The sequence below is a fragment of the Pocillopora verrucosa genome, chromosome 4, assembly GCF_036669915.1.
Source record: "Pocillopora verrucosa isolate sample1 chromosome 4, ASM3666991v2, whole genome shotgun sequence".
NCBI lineage: Eukaryota > Metazoa > Cnidaria > Anthozoa > Scleractinia > Pocilloporidae > Pocillopora > Pocillopora verrucosa.
The window spans coordinates 3,140,754-3,160,797 of record NC_089315.1 but is presented as its reverse complement, the minus strand read 5'-3'; the positions used below and the strand labels follow the sequence as shown (position 1 = coordinate 3,160,797).

General features: G+C 37.7%; 1 protein-coding gene and 1 pseudogene across 1 annotated transcript; one reads left to right on the top strand and one right to left on the bottom strand.

Annotated features, from left to right (window-relative positions):
• The first annotated feature begins 149 nt into the window (after positions 1–149).
• Positions 150–6,984, top strand: LOC131790155 (uncharacterized). Its single transcript, XM_059107334.2, has 6 exons — positions 150–287; positions 1,130–1,277; positions 4,075–4,167; positions 4,956–5,078; positions 5,768–5,823; positions 6,663–6,984. The coding sequence occupies exons 2-6, from the start codon at positions 1,163–1,165 to the stop codon at positions 6,747–6,749; spliced, it is 474 nt and encodes a 157-aa protein (XP_058963317.2). The 5' UTR covers positions 150–287; positions 1,130–1,162; the 3' UTR covers positions 6,750–6,984.
• A 2,228-nt stretch (positions 6,985–9,212) lies between these two features.
• On the bottom strand, positions 9,213–19,101 carry LOC131790142 (putative leucine-rich repeat-containing protein DDB_G0281931; annotated as a pseudogene).
• Positions 19,102–20,044: the final 943 nt, after the last annotated feature.

Sequence of the window (20,044 nt, the reverse complement as noted above, 5' to 3'; positions counted from 1 at the left end):
TAACAGCACTGGCTGGTGATAAATTACTTCCTTTTTATGACTTCGTCACTGATCATTGCTTTTGCTTTGGTTAGGTTTTTGTCACAATAGTTCAAAACAGTTTGGTTTCGAGCCCTTGACAATTGGTACTTGATTATCTTGATTACGATACTCGAAGCAAAGTCAGTGAATGCAAGCGAAAGTTTCAAAATATTTTTTTTAAAGAAAATTTCAACTTCCAGAGGAGTAATACGTTCTGAAAACATCTTGGAAGTCTTGAACGCAGGTTTGACGGTCTATTTCTCTCGGTAAGTTAAGAATCTTGTCAGTATAATGTAATGGTAACGATATTTGCCAAGTTTTGGTAATACATACATACACATGGGGTCGGTTATTTAAACGAAGTCTCTAAGTTAAATCGTGTTTAGGGCAGGGCCGCGGTTTAGACGTTGTCTCGATAAACAACGGTTAAATCATGTTTAAAATACGTTATTAAACGTCCTTGAACCGTGTTTTCTCTAGTCAATGGCTAAACAATGTCTCACGAGGAAATGTATTGTCTGTGGTGTTATTTGTATGCACATTTCCATATTGGAGGTTGTGACTCATTATGGCCTCTAAATCCGGTCGAACGCCCAATTTTAGTGAAGAAAAAAGTTTTGGTGGCAGAATTGTTAAGGACGTTTTTAGGCTCAAATCGTAAAAAAGATATAAAAAAGGTAGTCTCAGCCTTGAAATATGACGTTCTTATGTGAAAAGAGAGCATGCAAGGCATGCCTTGCTCCTCTCACCACTTAGAGTTCTTTATGCGGTCGAACTTTCGCGTTATTAAAATTCACAATTGATAAAGGGGTACATATTTCAACAGCTCAGACGAAGATCGTAAATCATTCCCCAAAATACCAGATAAATCATGAATGGACAAAATATTATATTGAATAGAAAGCTTATTTCACCACTACTGAAGAGATCCATCCCTCAATTATTACCTTAAGTTTTTTTATGAATCATGAAAAAAACCTACTTTTTCAAGCCTTTAAGCCAAAAGCTTAACTTTACAGACTTTTTTGGAACAGTATCTAAAAAAGGCTATCAAACGCTCACTTTAAAAGGCCGCGTTAAATTCACAATAAATTCCTTTAATTTACAGTGTTTTGCTGCCCAGCTATCGGTTTGGAAGACGATGATTTTGAAGCAACAATTGGGACAAACTATCTTCCCGAGCATGTTAGTTTTTGTTATCAGTGGAACATGGGGATATCGCTCGGGACTGGAAATGATGAATGTGACATACTGTGGTTAGTTACTATTTCTAAATTTAGCCTAAAAACTGTTTAGGAAAAATTACAGAATGTTAACAGACATGGCACGGAAAATGAAAATTGAGAATTCCTCTTAGAAAAAGGATTGTCGATTTTCTTTTTAACAACCGACTTACTACTCTTCCAACTATCTGATTTCCGTGTTCCATTTCTCCATCTCCATTATTTTTTCGTTTCCCTCTCCATTGCCCACAGGATTTTATTTCAGTGAAAACCGGCTGAGGATAAGAGTGTTCATTTGTCGCAAAAAAAACAAACTTATAATTTAATTTTACATGCATTGCTTTATATCTAAGCTTTTCGTGAGGCCTGGACTGAAGTAAGTTAGGAATATAGGGACTAATTAGTTCGGGCCATAACCATTTCTGGATATCGGTTTCGAGCTTTGTGATTGGGTGAGATCAAAACCAAAACAAAGCAAATTTGGCCGAGAGGTGCTGGAAACAAGAAGAAGCTCATTTTTTTTTTTTTGTGGCGGCCATGTTGTAATGCGGTAGTAAGCTGAAACAAAATTCGCTAATAAGGACTGGACGTAAGATACCGTTAAAAATATTCGTTTATTTCAAACATTCAACATGCATGTCCTCGACATTCTCGCATTCTGGAAGAGTAAAGCGGATTCTTTCTAGCACAAATTCTTTGTAACGCTGGGGTCCTTCCATCAAGAGCGTCACAGGAATAAAAGCTCCTCCGCCAGCCTGTTTGTATCTGGAGAACTTCTGGGTAGAGCTTGGCCTCGATGTTACTGTCCGTTCTCCGTTGATTTCCCTATTTTGGGTTACAAGAAAACCAATTAAATAAGGTTGAACCAAATAACGCGCCCTGATAACAATTGGGACGAGTGAGGTGTGAGATCGCGGAATCGGGACAATTTCATTTCTCTCCAGTATAGGTCGAGGAAAGACAATATCTTGCTTCTCTCCGATTTTTAAATAGACATTATCAATTTCAGTCCATCAAGCCTTTACGAAAAAGTAACAGTAAAGCAAGAAAACAGTAACTTACCCTTCAATTCCTGGTTATTTTGCCACATCGAAGCAAAGCATGCAGCTGTATGTTTAGAAAGTGCTGAACCGTGCCGATCTGCTGCCCTTTGACATCTCCTAAAGTGTATGTCTTTCTCTGCGATTTGCTGAAAATCTGGACTTCTCGTAGAGCCTCTGGAATGCGTTCCATTTTCTCGTGGAAGAAGACAAGCCAGTGCATGCGAGTCATACGTGTTGTCGTCTTCACTTTGAATAACAAGCGGTGTTCCACGTGGAACTTTGATCTTGAAATTATGATACCTGGAAAATAAACGCCAATAAATACATGACTGGGATAAAATAAAATCAAGTAGTCACAATCTATATTAAGACGAATACACATGATCGAATTCAATGCAAGAGAATCATACAAGGTATTTTGCGCGCTATAGATCGATTCGCGGGAGAATTTAGGTCTTGGAACACTACAAATTCGGTCCTACAGCTTTTAGTCAGCAATAATATGTCCTTTAAAATTACCCTTTGATTTGAACACCCTGTATAGAAAGTTTGTTCAGGTAATCACTGCAAAATGTGAAAGCACGAGCGGTGTTTCTAAACGAGTTTCACAATTACAGACAAGTCCCTTGTGGTTTTAGACGAAAATTTCACTCTCATTAGTTCGTGTAGTTAAACTCCAACCTTTGTTTCCGGAATGCTGTAATAGAGACACTTCGGCAAGGCTTTCCACCAATGTGATTTCTTTATTTTCATCTTCATGCCGCTCTTATCGCACATTTCCCGATACGATGCCTGAAGATGTGAGAGCTCAGTGAACGAATACCTCTTTGTTTTATATATTTTTGCCCAAAGGAGAACTTACTCGCTGGATAATCACATTTATGTGTTAGATCCGTGGTTTCCTGAAATTATTTTTTAGTGTGCATTCGCCTTGGCTGAATGAATCTCTCTGATGTCAAGATCGACATTGATTCGAAATTTCATCTTGAGCTCCGATTTGAAAGATTCTTTGTTTGTAGCACTGACCCAGGTCCGTGGCAGATTTGTGCCACAAAGATGACAAAGTGTCTCGAGATACTGAATGTGTTCATCCATGCTGTTGGCTTGATCTGAAATTCACAATGTAGGCTTATAAAGGTCCGATAAATAATTGTCCTTTTACTTTAAATTGGCCGGCCACAACGTATGGTTAAAATTTACGGTTTACACGATACTCCGATGGATCTGAACAAAGGAATCCGTCTGGTAGTTTGCACACTAACAGACTTTCAACATTCGTGCACTCGAGCAAAAACCTCGTGCACTCGATTGGAATTTTGACAAATTGGAAGCAAATTTATTCTAGTTTTTTAAAAGATTTTTTTCAGGAATCAAAAAAAATGTTGCATACCTGAAAACCTCAACTAAATAGAGGTTATTCCTCGATCGAGTCCTTCGCAACATGGACCTCCACCCGACTTTTCATCTGAATTTTTCCTTCTCGTCATCGCGACCACCATCAGTTCTTTGCTTGTTGTGTGTAATTGCTTGTCTTCTGTAATTTTGCAAGGTTTCATGGGATATGGGTGGGGAACTAAGTCGCTAGGGCTCGAATAAAGTAATGAGTGAGTTTCCTCGATGTCCCACTACGACATCCATGTTGGTGACGTCATCAAGTATCCAGAAATGGTTATGGCCCGGACTGCTAATGAATGGCATTAACTTTTTATGAGTGAAAGACTCAACTAGACTCAACTATTGTTTTTCTGTAGCCCAAGGTGATACTCCATTGTTGCATTTTTTGTTAGGGAAGTACGATAAGCCTCCAACATTTAAAGTTTCTCCATGGCCTTCCATTCCTACTGGAATACATGTAAATAGTAGTGTGACATTTACACCTGGTAAGTTGAAGTTGACATGGAGGTGTTTCTATTTTTTTTACTGATTTTCAATTAAAAGTAATATCGTTACAAAATTAAGAGGAGGATCTTATGAAATTCCACGGCTTGCAGAGAATCCGTTGGCATAATTACATTTTTTTGACTGACAGGTGAATGAATTAGAAACGACGACAGGGCTGATTAAAAACTTCGGATATGAATACACACGAGGCTTCCGAAATTGCAAATCTTTGCAGCATGCAAGACATATTGCAAGACGTATATCAACGTAGAACATCGGACGACGGAATCCAACGCTCCAAAGGTGTTGTTCCACTTAGGGAATCAGATTTTCCCTCATCCGAGAACAAAATAATTAAAATCTTGCTTTGCTCAAAGACCGGGCCAAAAATTTAACCCCTTTGTTATCAGTTTGACCAAGGGTGTATAACTATAAAACGTCCAGGATTTGAGAATTGAGGTTGCGAGAGAACGCTTTGTGCGATTGCAAGTAAGAGGTTCTTCGAAACTTCGGAATTGAAGGCCTCGGGAAATAAGATTTCAAGTCAGCGTATAACGCCGAGGTATACTAAAATGATTGTCAATTATGTATCCTGCAATGCTTAAAGTTGTTAACTCTAATCGCAAGTAATTTTCTATTTTCCGTATTTGTTAAAATTTTTATCGATTGCTGTCTAACCTTAGCGGGTTCGACCTCCCTTTCTAACTTCCCTTGATGCACAGCAGATACTACTTCCTCATTACACGAAGATCTGTGCCGCGTTCTAACTAGTGCTTGCTTCTAATAGCGGTAGATGTTCTTGAAACATCCATGTCATACGGACTGTTCTCAGACGGCCAAGTTATTTTAAAGGGCGGGTACGACGTTATCTGCGATGTGTACCCATGCATGTGCAGCTTACCTGCTGGTGGTAAGTTGTCTTCCAAAAAGAGAGTTAAGAAGTAAAAAAGGGAGGAAGAAAGAGAGAATAAAAGAAATGAAGGAAAGAAAGGAAAGAAAGGAAAGAAAGAAAAGAAAAGGAAAACAAGAGAGGATTAAGAGACCTTTTTTACATTAAATGTTTTAAACATTTACAGTTAAAGCTGATCAAATATCCTGCTCTGCAGATTAAGTCAAAATTATGAGTTCTGCTCCATAAAATTCCAGCTTAAACTCAAGGAAGCTAATCATATCAACTGAGAAAAGCACAAGGTACCTCTGAATAAAAAAGTCAATGAATGTCAACCTCACATCTTAGTTATTGTTTTGATACTTGTTTACGCCTAGTTCCTGTTTTTCTTATATTTATCCCTGTGATTATAGTCATATATATATTCCAAGATTGGTATAAATTCAAACAGTTCCCTTTTCCAAATTGGTTTTCAACTGACGCTGTGAACTGCATCAAGAGGTGTTTAGAATTAAGAACGATGACCTTTCCAAATTGCTTTATTGATTATCTCTAACAGGCAGCTTTGAATGAAAAACAAAACAAACCAAAAATATAGCAATGAAAAATCAGGCAATCTATCCTCATTGATTAATTATCAATGTTATATATTGCTCTTGGTGCACGGCGTTTCCAATTTGAATAACCTTTACTTTATTTTTGTCTTCTAGAAACCAAAGTGTGCGTTGTATCTGAGAATTTGCCGTCCTTTCCTCCATTTCTGAAGGTAATCGATCAATTAGCGCAGCCCTGTCAGCCCGCGGGTTTCAGCGCTTGTGATTCCTATCTGATAGCCCCGGCCGCATTTCAGTCTTTTCTCTCTCCCTGATTTTTTCCTGCTTGTCAATCAGAATGGTGTAGTTTTCGTCCTTTCTTATACGATGTTTATACATCTTCCTCGCGACCGCACTTACCTAAATTTTTCAACGAGACTGAAGCCGCACTCTATTGTAAGCACTCGTCCTATTGGCTAAAAAAATCAGCTTTTTTAAGGATATAAAATTCGTTAGCCACCATCCAGACCTAAAGATTTCCCGATATTTTAGTGTTATCGACTGAGTTAAATATGTAAATCAGCCACAGTGAAGAGTTTCTAAAGAGTTAGTCCTTCGTTCCGACCTAGGGCTAACGATTGAGACGTCAACTTTGAAAACTCTTTATGGTGGCCAGTTTACGTCATCAACTCACCTGATAAAACCAAATTTTCCTGTTCGCCCCACACGGCCATGCATCGAAGCAACACCACAGTTTCTTTAGAAACTAACCCCTCCTCCATTAAAATAATTCCCAGTCCAGCGTTTTGTCATCTTTGCACGCTCATTCAATATTGGCTGGCTCCTGTGAGCTTTAAGCGTTAGCAACCATTCTTCCTCATCTTCATTACCGTTACATTGACTGCGCGCTTTTTCAAAAGTAATCATGACGGCTGGTGGTGTTGATCATTATCATTATGACGATTTTTATCAAGCTGGGCATAGTTTGATCTGATCTTTCTTGGAAACAAGAGAGGGCCATAAATCAATGCATGTAGTCATTCTACTTTCATTTTATTCTTCAATCAATTAGAATCGAACCTATAAGATGAAAGTTCAACTTTTCAATGAAGAGAATATCATGTTTCTCTGTTTTGAGATTGTGGGCAAGTTATGGTAAGAGACGAACAGGACAAGCAAGAGTCAAGACTCAAGAGAAGGAAAAAATAGGCATGGAAAGACATACAAATAGTTTTGCAACCAATGATACTGTAAAACAAGGTTTTAAAATCTAACAAAAATCATTAAAGATAACTTTGGTAACTTTAAATAAATCCATATATTACGTTTTTGTGGCGGGGGAATCAGCTCATTTGTGACAAAGCCTGAAATCTAAAACCGGCATAGGAAATGGAGAACAATAAGAGGGCGGGTCAGTACTGTCTTAGTATTGGTTGCCGACAGTAAGGTGTTACAATTTGTGGAATTGTGAACTATAGCTTTTGTATGTTCTTTTCCCCTTTTTTTATCAGTGTCATACATTATGCACGCGGCATAGGTTAGTTTAAATGCTCAACTGTTTTATTTGTTGATTTTTCACAAAAACTTGTCGTTTTTATCATTAATCCCTTTTTGTAAAGTTGTTATAAAACCGTTTCTTTTAGCTCCTCTTGTTCAATTTCAGTTCTAATCATTGCTCGTGTGTTCCGTTGTTAGAGAAGGTGCAGCTTAGAGAAAATTAACATACTAGAGGGAGTTTTGAAAAAGGAAAAAGGTCCCACTGGAGCCCGTGCAAGATAAATTTAGCGGAAAAGCCGAGGCAATAAGCGACATTTCCAGAAAATCACGATTTGATATGATTTCCACTCTGTGCAATCTCTTACAATTTCCACAAGGCGTCCCTAACAATCAAGTTAAAATAACCGCATGGTAAAACAGCTAAAGAGTTTTTCCCTTTAACAAAACTACGTCCCTAAGTAGGCAAAGGGCTGTTTCTCATGTTAGCAATATGTAAAAAAGCGAGTTTTTATACCCGTTTTGATATTTCTTCTAGAAGTTCTAAAGCAACAGCAAAGGTACAGGGGGCCCTCTATGATCTCTCTTCTTCAAAAGCCATATGGTAAAAGTGGTTTATTCAAAGTGATCTTAGTGAAAACAAGAAAAACATGCTCCCCTCTTGTGATTTTCAGGCTATTTTCTCTAATGTGTGGCGCGCCTTCCGCCAATTTAGTTTATAATAAAGTTTGAATATAATGCGTGCTGTCATTTGTTGAAAGAACGTGCTCTAGAGAGTATAGAGCATAAAGCCGAGCTTAAGCTGTCACACCATCTGCCAAATTGTACTTTGTCCGGCCTTTTAGCTTTTTTTCAATAATTGAAAGGGAAATTTCGGAGCAAGCGAACCGACGAGTAGCAACAGACGAACCAAATCAAGCTTCGTAAACATGCAAGGTGCCGTAATTTAGGTCAATAAAACGTGAGCAGAGACGAAAATCCCCAAAGAGAAAACAAAATGGACAGTCCGAGTTTTAAAGGTTTTCACGCTCACTCATATTGCAAGCTTACGTACGGTAATAAAAATCAAACACAGCTAACACCCGTGTATCATACAAAGTTTTGTGTTCAAAAACAAAACAGAACAAAACAGGAATGATGAAAAATATAACCAAACTGGCCTAACTGTTCAAATTCTTACTAGTCATGACGGTGTCAGAGGGACTGTGATCATGCTGTGGTCCATCGCGGCTGGCTCATCATGGCGATCTCCGATCATCGCAGTGAAACAAGCCTCAGAAACTACATCGGCCGCCCTTCGAGTGAAAAAATAAGAGCTTGCTCTGACATCCTTTCCGATACGTGAGTGGAAGGCCACATCAGTCACTGTAGCCGAGTTTTATGGCGCTGTCATCCCGAGCGATCTTCAAGTTCCGGTGAATTCGGCTGTCTTTCATTCATAAAACACATGCCTTGAACACTTTGTTTTCTGCTTGTCATGTGAAAAAACTTGCGTGTATTTATGAGCCACAATTCGGCTGAAGTTCACTGAACATTTCACTTTCAGATTCTGTATTTTCTCGTTGACTCTTATCGACATTTTGGTCGGTTCATTTGTCCAACTGTCACGAACGGCAAACATTCCTCAATTCATCCCTAATCTCATTTCTTTACTGCTGGCGATGAAAAGACGTAAGGGAAAAATCTGGCTCGTTGTAAAAAAAGGAGCAAAATATTTACCTTCCACTAGGTTTATCAGTCAAAAATTCCTTAAAGAGAGAGGAAGAACATGTCTGGATCTGCAAACTGAAAACTCTAGCTGCCACCCAGAAAGCTACTTTAAAGCGAAAAATTGAACTAGACCTAGAGACTGTTTACAGCTATCAACAAATTTAGTCACGTCAGAAGCATAGAAATAATCGAAATGAAGAGTTTTGTGAAAGTCAACGTCGAGAAAATGAAAGTTCTTTTTCCAAATACTGACCTGATAAAGTGCTTATTTGATATCCGTGGTACAGCCCTGAATTTGTCGAAATTTAACTTGCTACGCCATTTGTAGTTTTTATATGCTTCAAACGAATAAAGGTTTGACTTTATTCAAAACGTTCAAACAGAGCAATTAATTCAGTAGCCGACAAACTGATAGAAAATGTGCTTTAAGGTGCCAAGGATCCTACTTTTAACTAAGCAAAATATTACTTTTTTACCAAAATAATCATGATATAATTTTCAACGTTTATTGTCCCAATTACGCTTTGCGTTTTGAAGAACACAGCCTTTGCGAGAGTCACTGGTGCTTATAATTGCAATGAAATGTCATCGAGAAGTCTCACAACAGCCAGAGAGATGTCAACGAAAGCTCTAAATGTTTAAGCCACCTAGAGCGAGATATTTCAGGAGGCATAGTAAAAAAGGTTTAAGACAAATATTTCTGTGAAGTTCTTCAGTTGCTTTCTTCAATCAAGTATGAAAGTTCATCGGATGTTCCTGTTCTTGTGATCACCCAGTTTTTAAGACGTGATACTCCTTGGCAAAGGAAGCTGAAACATCGGATCGGGTTGAAGGTTACGTCCTTCCAAATTGACTTCACATGTAGAATTCCTTTTCCTGTAAAGTAAAAGAAGAAGACGGCCGGAGTTCATCATTTATACATGTAATTGAAATCTTACACAAAAGCGTTAAAAACGGTAACGTGTCCTTTTTTTCTGAAATTTTTCATTGTTTTCGCTCTTGCTAAGAGGCTTTTTGAGAATCGGTGTTGACATTACGTTCGCACAATGATTTGGATTTTTTTCTAAGATCTCAATATTCATAACACTCTAACTGTAGCTCGCGGTTTATCGTCTTCTACCAATAGTAGTTGGTTAAGAGTTAAGTTGCTGGAGAAATTGACCAAACATCGCGATCTGCTTTAAGATTACAATTGTGTGAGCCAATGTTATTGAGGGTCAAATATCCTAAATAACCTAGACAAGGCTACTTAATGATTTTATCATAATACTTTCATTGCGCAGAAAACGAAAAAAATTGGGGATTGAAAAAACCACCACAATTCAGATTACCTTTCCTTGATTTATTTGGCAAATGACTAAAAGGCACATTGAATAAAACAGAGCAGCATGTTGACTTACCAATGGCAAGAAACAATACAGAGGCGTTAAGGGTCATGAACAAGACATTTACAAAGATGGAGTCGTTCTTGCCCTCTCCTTGACTCTCATCCCAGTTTGTGTAAACTGCACCAAGACAAACGTCAAAAAAAGTTATCCAAAGAACAAATGTTTGTAAGCGGTCTTCAAACTTGTCCTTGATTGGTCGGAATAAGGTGTAGACCACTCCAAAGACGCTGACTGTCAGAACTGTGAGACCGATTTGAGAAAGGCTTTTTGATCCAAAAAGAAAAATCAGTGAGGTTAGAAACAGCTTGCGATACATCTCTGTGATTTCCCAAAACCAAAATTCATTCTTGTAGTTTTCAAAGAACACTCTGAGTCCGAAAGAAATGGCTTCGTATTCCTGGGATTCACGATATTTGTAAGTGAGAAACAAAGCTAAAAGATATAACGCCAAAATAGAAGCCATGAGCCAATACAAGTTGTGGCGAGGAGTGAAACACTGAATGGAGTAATCAGCTCTCAGTAGGAAGATACAGTCGCTCTTGTTGTCTGTGAAACATGTTTTTATACAAGCACCGGGAAGAGGTAGAATCTGAATAATCGATTTGCTCGTCGTGGGGTAGGTCGTCAACAACAATAGAAAAATGTTTCGGTAGCAGGATTTCGTCAAACTTTTAACTTCCATTACTTTCCGGTCTTCGCCAAGATCCTTCTTATTCATGATGTAGCGCTTTTTAAGAAATAGATACAAGAAAATCAATCCAACGAGCGAGACATTCATGACAACAATCATCGTGAACTTTCCAAGCTGATCAAGCCGTAGAGAAGACTGTATGCAACTGAGAGGGGCAAACTGTAAGATGTTCCCTTCAAATACTTTTAGAACCTTCTCAGTTGAGATCAAAATGACTGGCCACTGGACTTTCGCCAATGCCGAGAAAATACCAGCAATGACTTGGTAAAAACCAGTTACAATTTTAAAGCACGACATGACGACATCTGCAACTGTCCGGTTGTTCTCTACATGCCTGGAGTCACCCCAAAGAACCATTAGAAACACAGCAACAAAAAGAACAATCACCAAAATGGATGAAGTTACTGTTACAATTAACCGGGGACATTTCAAACAAGAGCTGAAGCGAAAATAGAAGCCTTCAGAGCAGGTTGCACACAAAGTCCCTTTATATCCTTGAAACCTCCAAAACCTTTGTATCGTTCTTTGTCAGACTGATTTGACCATTTCCAGAAGTAGTTAGGAGCAAGTATTCCTGTGTCCTTCTTACAAACAAAACCATACGGTGGACATGCTGAGCACGGGCCAAAACGATCTAACCGATAGAAGTTGTGTAGGCATCTGCATGCACGATATTCAGCAGTCTCGTTAGAAAGCGTACCTGAAAAGAATGGTTCATTTTTAAGCAACCACTTCGCAACATGTCGAAGACCTATCTATAGAAACATCATAACATTGACAGAAGGGCTTTTCCACGAATTCACTTCCTCTTTTCTCTGAATGACTATTATCCTCCAAATAATACATCTTTGGATTCCCCTCTGAACAAACAAATACTCTCGGCTTATGCACTCTAAGATGGATCCGGCTTCCGGATAATCCATTTTACATGAATGTGTTTTGTGTGTTGAACTAAAATTGGTGATAGTGACTGCCAAAGGTTGAGTCAATCGCCTTGATAGCCTTTTCAGGAAAAAAAAAAAATAAACAAAAAACTTCGCATTATTCTTAAGCGCATTTGAATTGAAAAAAAGGTGCCGTCCGCCCAAAGGAAACACAACAGTTATCGTATGGACATGCCACGCAGTCGGTAGCTTTGGTCCCAGGACTTAACTGTTCAGAAACAAATGTACCAATGCTGCATCTTTTGCAATCAACTTGTCCCATTTCATTCTGATAAAAACCTCCTGTAAAGATATTATGGAGCTTAGATACAGTTATACTGGTGGATTCTCTGAGCTCATAAGAAGAGAATCAACTATTACATTGAATTACAGCATAGAGACACCTTTTATCAATGTTATTGTCTGTTTTCAATTCATTTATGATAAAAGAAGTACACCTTTGAGAAAACGATATTAAAGTATACCAGCACCGTTTAATTGCCTAAGCCATCTCCAAAGTTAACAAAATACATAAAAGGAAAAGAATAACGATTCCATCAAAATTCAATCGTGTGCCCAAAAGCAAAGGAAACAAGGATGATCAAGAATTTAGATGGCATCTGATCAGTCGTTTCTCGTTATCAAATTGGTAAGTCTTTTTCTTGCTGAACTAAATTTACGTATTAGCAATAATCGCACTAAAATTCGTCTAATCAGTTATTCCTTTTTATACTTTGGTTCAGAAAGGGAATAACGATGCATGTAGGAGCCAGGTTTCGTTCTTTCCAACACATATATTAAACAGCTGAAGCCACCACCGGTGACCATCTAGCCAGACAAATAAAGTGATTCCTTGTCACTTTTCTTTTTAAAATACGGATGTCAACGATAAAATAATTGTTTCTTCTCATTACCTGCAGGACACAGTAGACAGCGGGATTCATCAGTATACACGTAGGTACCAACTGGACATAGGCTGCAATTTGCACATAAGAATCGTACACTGTGTTTTTCGTGGGATGCACAGTCCTGGCACACAAAACCTGAGCGTGTAAAGCATGAACTGAAGCTACTTTGGTGGTTGTCCAAAATGACGTGCAGAGATGTCGTGGGAGCACAATCACTGAAGATTGGACAATGACAATAAATAAAAACTAGGTTGAAAACAATATCGTAATTTTCCAGTGAAGAGATCAATAGCCAAAGCCGATAGTACTAATAAATGTCGACACGTTGAAATGACTAAGATCAATAGTTGTTTTAAAAGTTATATACAGTTTTTTATTGTTATTTTCATATCTTTTGTAATGGAAAGGAAGAATAAATTTATGAAATGCTAATTGAAAGTTGTTGTCAAAACTGACCTCCCCCTACTCGAGACAAGAGACACCTGAAAACGAGGTAAAAAATACGACATAAGCGCAGTTTGGTTTTGAGACGGACGAAACCTAGTGAAGCAATTTGCTCTCCGGGGTGCACACTGATAACTTTTAACCAAGTAAGTATTCCCATAGCACTGAAACCAAACTCATACGCTCATGCAAAGTTGGCCGGGGAAGGGGTGGGGGGACAAATTCACCAAATGACGTCATCAAACACAAGAGTTATGAGTTATTCTTAGGGATTGCAGTATATCATGACTAGTTCCGATCAGGCTTTTTTTATACAAAGGCTGAATTTTACGGAATTAAACTCGTTAAAACCCTTAAAGTCAAATGAGCCGTTAGAACGTCAGTGCAGATGTTTATCATTCTATAGCGTGAGAAGAAAATGAAACTTAAGGCCTACTTACATTTGAGACACGTATTTTCCCAGAGGCAGCTGACCAAGGTTTTTACACGTCAATGCCCTGTACATAATTTGATTATCAATAAGTTGAATTAAAACTTTTGGGTGTAAAACCCGTCGTGATTTTGGCAGCAGCAACCCTCCCCCTACGGGATAATGAAAACTACCTAAGGTAAAAAGAAAAAAAAGACAGGTTCGAGAAACGTGTACCAATTAAAGCCAAGAACGTGAAGCTGTATTAAAAAAAAAAAATTAACACAAATTCGACAAATGTAACGATAACGCTGATGACGATGAAGACGTCGATGACGACGACAACAACGATAATGAAGATTTATAATAATTATAATGATATTAAGAGGTTTTTTTCTGTGTTAGAGGTGCTCTCGGCTTTTCGTAGAATTCTCACAAGTTTTGGTCGTGTTTTTACGTAGGTCTAAATACTTTTAGAAATGACTAGGTAAACCCAAATTTACAGGTAAGCTCAAGAGTATACAGAGTATATCTAGGAGTATCTAGAATCTGTACGTCTGCTACTACTGCTACTAACTCCAGTTTCTTTATTAAAAAAAAAAAAATATATATATATATATATATATCTCTATATGTATATATATATATATATATATATATATATATACATATATATATCTATATATCTATATGTATATATATATATATATATATAGCTCTTGAGCCAGACAGCTTGACTTACACTTGGGTATGATTTGCCATTTTGTCGAACATTCCATCTGGTAATGAGTTTAAAGGATTATCAAAAATGGTTCTGAAAATGAAGCGTGTATATACCCCTTAAACAAGATATGTTATGCTAAAGCTCCTGATATCAAGAGATATGGTGGGTGCGATTTTTAATTATGCGTATGGCATCTACTGGCAGCTAAACAACAGCTTAGAAAAAAACAATAAAATATATCAGTTTGTTAATGTATCACATCCCAAGTTTTAGCTCCCAAGGAAATCATTTTATTCTTCAATTTACTCACAACTGGTTCAGATCGAGTCCGTCAAAAGCCTCCTTTTCAATTTTTGTAATTGCATTACTGTGAAGAAACCTACGGGAAAAAATTATTTTGGTGAAGCAATTATCCACTTGCACAACAAACATAAAGATGTCGTATATGCATTGCAAATTGGAATTCGGAATAAGGCTTTGAGTATTTGACAGAATTTTAAAGCCATTTTGATGGTTCTTAGTATACTTTACCCTCGAAAACATTGGTTCTGGTTGTTCCCATATTACACTGATAATCAAATAGCTATCAAAGTTAAAAAAATAACAAATTTTGATTTAGGGTAGGAAGAAAGGAGGAGAGAAAAGTTTTTTTCTAAACAACAACTGTTATTTACTTTAAAAACAGAAACACATATCATATTTTGCAAAATAACTTAAAATGAAAACAAGAAGTGGAAACACCTCCAAGTAATTTCGAAATACGAGCAATTACGTATTTTTTAAATTATCATTGTGTTTACAGAATAGATATATCATGGTAGTTTATGTATAAAGGCTTATCTAAAATACCAAGAGAGGATAGCAGTAACACTTTATCCTCTCTTGACTGTGCACGTGATACAGCATTACACAATATGAAGAAATCTCAGAACCAAAGTTTACTCTTACAATGATTTCAGGCTGGGAGTCTCATAAAAAACGTCTTTGGCAATAAATGTAAGTTTGTTTTTGATCAGCAGTCTGTAAAATAGAAAGAATAGCAAAGTTCTGACTTATAGGGTAGATGACAAGGGACATGACGTTATAAATGTGCCATCTATCCTAATTACACAGGTAAATGAATTAACAATTGAGAAAACGAATTGATTAGCAAAATGATTCATTTCTAATCCACGACTACATTTACGCCAGTAGATTGGCACGTGGACACTGGAAATGTGGATCTTGTTCAATACATTTTTATGAAATTAATATAATCTACGTTATTTACGAGGCTATTGCAACACTTTGCGTTCCCGAAATTTGATGAAGAGGATATATGAAACATTTTGATGTGCCTGAATTTATGAAACAGTGTTTGAATTCATCGGAGGTTGAGAGGTTTTTTATCGTGAAATGATGATGAAATGAGAGCCTCCCCGGAAGGCATTGATTTTCGAATTTGCTTCGTTTAAACACGAACGCTCCACAACGAGGCATTCTGATTGGTCAGGAATAGCTTGCAAATTACAAAGGTGTCAATGAAAATTATTACAAAAACTACTCTTTTTGATGCCCAGTATGATGGAAATTACATCTTCGAGCTCTGGATTTCAATTTTTTTTCTGAGGGACAATGCCCCCTAACTGCCCTAGGGGAAAGTATCTGGGCACAGTCATCTACTACGCCACTATACACCTACTATACAATGCTTATGAAAAACGTTATTCAAAGCCCTGACTAACGCCTCTCTAGAAAAGTATATAGAGGACACTTACAGTGTGGTCAAACTAGAAAGTCCACTGAATGTGTGATTGTTAACGTGAGTGATGTTGTTGAAGGTTAGCACCCTAAAAACAGGGAAAAAATCAAAATGTTTGTGAGTCACTCAACTCAGAAAATATATTGTGAAAGAGTGATGGGGTACGCGGGAATTTGTCTACTTAAAAAACCAATTAATTTCTGGAATCGCTTGAAATTTCCTAACAAAAATCCAATACTCTTAGGAAGTTTCAAGGAATCTTTTGGTGGCATCCGAGAACGTGCCCGGCAGTCTGATCAGAGGCGTGCAGTTTGAAAGTGTGGACAATCGAACGATATTTTAGTATGCTCAAGCTCGGAGAGTCTGACCACTGAAAACCAAATTCATTTTCGGAATCGCTTGAAATTTCTAAACAAAGATCTGATATTCGTAAACTTTGAAAGAACCTTTCGGAGGAAAATCTGTGAAAATTTCTGACTGCCGGGCATAAACTATTTGAGACTATGCCCGATAGCGTTTAGTCACAGCGTTTACAAAAATTTAAACATCAGTTACTTAATAACCCATTTCAACCCACCGAGCCAAAAAAAAAAAGAAAAAACTCTTGCATGCATAGCATGCTTATGTTTCCCATGAACTAACATGCACAGTCTTGTCAAAGCGAGGAACCTTTTGAGGTTTTTCTTTTACTGCAGCGCAAAATTGGGAGATCAGACACAAACCTAACAGTGTGAATTACTTCGATTGCTTACGATCTGAAGTGAAACTAGAACCGTGGGAACAGTTAAAGTTTTTGGCTGATTGATTAAACTAAATTATCTTATGTAAACATAAGTTGCTAGATAGGTCACCAACACCTTTGCGGATGGAAATAAGAGTTTGCGAGCGCTAATCAAATTATGATATTCGACTGATACGTTGTTGTTGACGTCTTTCGTCACGAGATAATAAAATTTGTCAAATTTAAGCCTTTTAAAATGTTTAAAGTATTAATCGGTGTGGTCTTAAAGCTCTATTTACTTATTACCAAAGATAGTTTATGGAGCAAAGCTTGAGGGAAAACTTTTTTTGCGGTGCGGAATACCCTGGACCGCTCTTACAGAGATCGCCACTTAAACGGACAAAAAATTTTGCCGAGAGTCGTTAAAAAGTTAATCGTGAAAAAAATGTTTACTTTTAATCACAACGGAATGGAGTCAACTGTTAGCCGTAAAATGGCTGACACTTAAACGGAGAAACGTAACGAACTTAAAGAACAAATTCTGAATTGCCGCTCTGGACTTTCCAAAATCTGTCCACCTGTTTTAGTATAATCTATTTATGCCCAGATTCAGGATGCCAATTCTAAACTTTTCAACCATTTGCACCAAATTAAGGCCCAAAAACTGGACCAACTTATCGGTCCTCACATTACTCGAAATTGAGAAATCCTCAAAACTGCAGTTACCATTCCAGAAAAACCGAATAGGATATAAAATCCGAAAAATCGCGGGCATTTCTTCTGCAAACCGAAAACCAACTGCCAGAAAAACGAAAACCCGCAAACTGATACAGACACCAAAATAAAAAAACCCAGTTATTCAGCGCAAAAACTGAAAACCCGATCTAAAAAATAGCCAAAGCCGAAAAACCGCAATGACCGAAAACCTCCAAACCGAAAACCTCAAAGCCCTCTTTAGTAAAGGGAGTAAGTTCCTACATAAACTGTAATGCTGCGTCGGTGGGAGAGTAAAACAGGGTAATTTCGTATCATCAACTGAGTTGATATCGTAAATTAGCCGCCGTAAAGAGTTTCACAGCTGTCGTTTCGAGCGTTAGTCCTTCTTCATAGCGAACGACGTAGGGCTAACGCTCGAAACGTCAGCTTTGAGACTCCTTATTAAGGTGGCCAATTTACGTAATCAACTGAGTTGATAATACTGAATTATCCTCCTCAAGTAGTTAGTAGTATTAGACTTCATTTAACGAGGGTAACTATTGACCGTAATTACACCGACGAACTCATTGCCCTCGTCGTTCTCCAAAATCATTCTCCAAAATGCTGAGATATGAAAGGACGTATATTTGATTACTTACACAGCTTATACTGCCACTCTTATAAAGATCCCTCCCTTACTTGATAAGTTGCAATATTGCAAACCAAAAAACTAACATGCTACATGTACATACATTAAGATATTAAGCTTTTTTCACTTTACTAAAATGGCATATACGACGTCCTTTTACCAAGTTAGTTCTAACACGTTGTTTTGAAACATTAATTATTTGATGTGTCTCTGTGTATAAAAACTCATTCATGCTGAGATATATTTATTTCATGCAGTGTGGATCAGTGAAATTAATTCTTGTGTACAAATCTTAAACGACTAAACATTACTGAGCCACCCCCCATCACTACTCTATTCTTCATGTGCAGGCAACGGCGTAACCTGTGCAGACATGTGGGACGTGGTGTAGTTCCACACTTTTAACACCAACAGCTGCACGAGTCTTGAAACTTGTCCGTCAGGTGTACTGATAACGCTCTCAATTATTGTCCATCTCCACCTATTGTGGTGTTAAAGGAAAATATATCAACATTTTACTCAAAGTTTCATGGTCCTTCAAAACAATTCCTGGCTATAACCTTGCTAGGTAACTACTGGAGAATCCAAGTTCTGCATCATTAGCTTGGGATGTATTCAGAGACGGGATAATAACCTTATCGAAGGGTTCAAACAAAAACTTGACTTCAACTTGAATCATAGGACTGGAGCTCAGCTTAATGACATCTTACCAAATAGTCTGGTGGCTATCTGATTTTGGCAATCTTTGAAGGAGACGCTCAGCGAACTCTAAACAGGCTTTTTCATACTTAAGATACCACTGGAGAGTTTCATGATAATATGTCCACCTTGTGTCAATTAATGTCTGAGGAAGGGGTGGCTCTTTACTTTGAATACCAAGAGAAATATACATAACCTTGTATTGGCTTGGACGCTTATGATGGTGCCAAGATATTTTATAGAGTAACTAAAACATACGGGTTGCTCATGTCACCCTTGGCCCCAAACCCGGCCTGGCACATTCTTCTCAGCATAATGTTTGGTACATGTGGGTAGCATCCTACCAAAAAATATCTCCTTTCCAAAGATTCTGGCGTTGTTAGCTAAAAGGCCGTTTACTTTTCCCTTTTGGGTAAAGGCATTGTCCCCAACCAACCCCGAAACATCGGTAATATCATGTTCATTTTTTATAACATGGTTATCTACATCAGAGTGGTGTTTTCCCACTTCCTCTTAGGCTGTTTGCAAGGACATAAGCTCTTGGCTTGCTCTCTATTGGACACCAGGTCTGAACACCCATTATGTGCCTCTCTTCTCTTCCTTTGTGGGAATACCCCTTTTTGGCGATTTCACTGTTGCCTTACAATTTCTGTTTCAGTTTTGAGGAAGCAAATCTTGTCCCCCTTAGCTTGTGTCTGACTTGTTTTTCCTTTTTTTCAGTAGAAGTCAGATATTTTTGACACTTCTCAAGTTGAGTTTGAAGCCTCAACACGTTCTTTTTCAATTGGATGTTCCTTCCTTTTACAAATACTGAAATTGTGAAAAGGTTACACAATAAAAACTAGCTAAATTTAGCAGATTTCACATGCCCAAAAATGTCCAACTAGAAATCTTCTCGACTAGGTATATTTAGAATGTGTAGTTTAAATTTGGCAAAAAAAAGTTATCACAATTGGAAAATTAAATAAGTGAAACTATTGCGTTTCCACGGTGGTCCATGCGCTGATAATTTTGTTTATGTTTATTAAAACTTCTAACACAAGCCTTGAAACTTCACTCGTAAAACTCTCGATACTGTATGACGCTTAAATATACACCTCCTTATGATCTGCTGACCGAAAAAATTAACTTGCCTGTACATTTATTTTCTTAAGCACGAACCTTTGGAGGGAATCTAGTCCGCTGTTTAATTTTTTCGCTTTTAGTGCGCGTACTACCTCCCTTGCGTTAATCACCGCTCCGAATAATTAAGCAAGG

Excerpts from the sequence above, each read along its gene's own strand:
- LOC131790155 (XM_059107334.2), top strand. The coding sequence starts at position 1,163 with ATGATTTTGAAGCAACAATTGGGACAAACTATCTTCCCGAGCATGTTA. Across the intron at positions 1,278-4,074 it reads GATGAATGTGACATACTGTG|GGAAGTACGATAAGCCTCCA; the intron begins GTTAGTTACTAT and ends ATTTTTTGTTAG. Across the intron at positions 5,824-6,662 it reads CCTTTCCTCCATTTCTGAAG|AATCGAACCTATAAGATGAA; the intron begins GTAATCGATCAA and ends TCAATCAATTAG.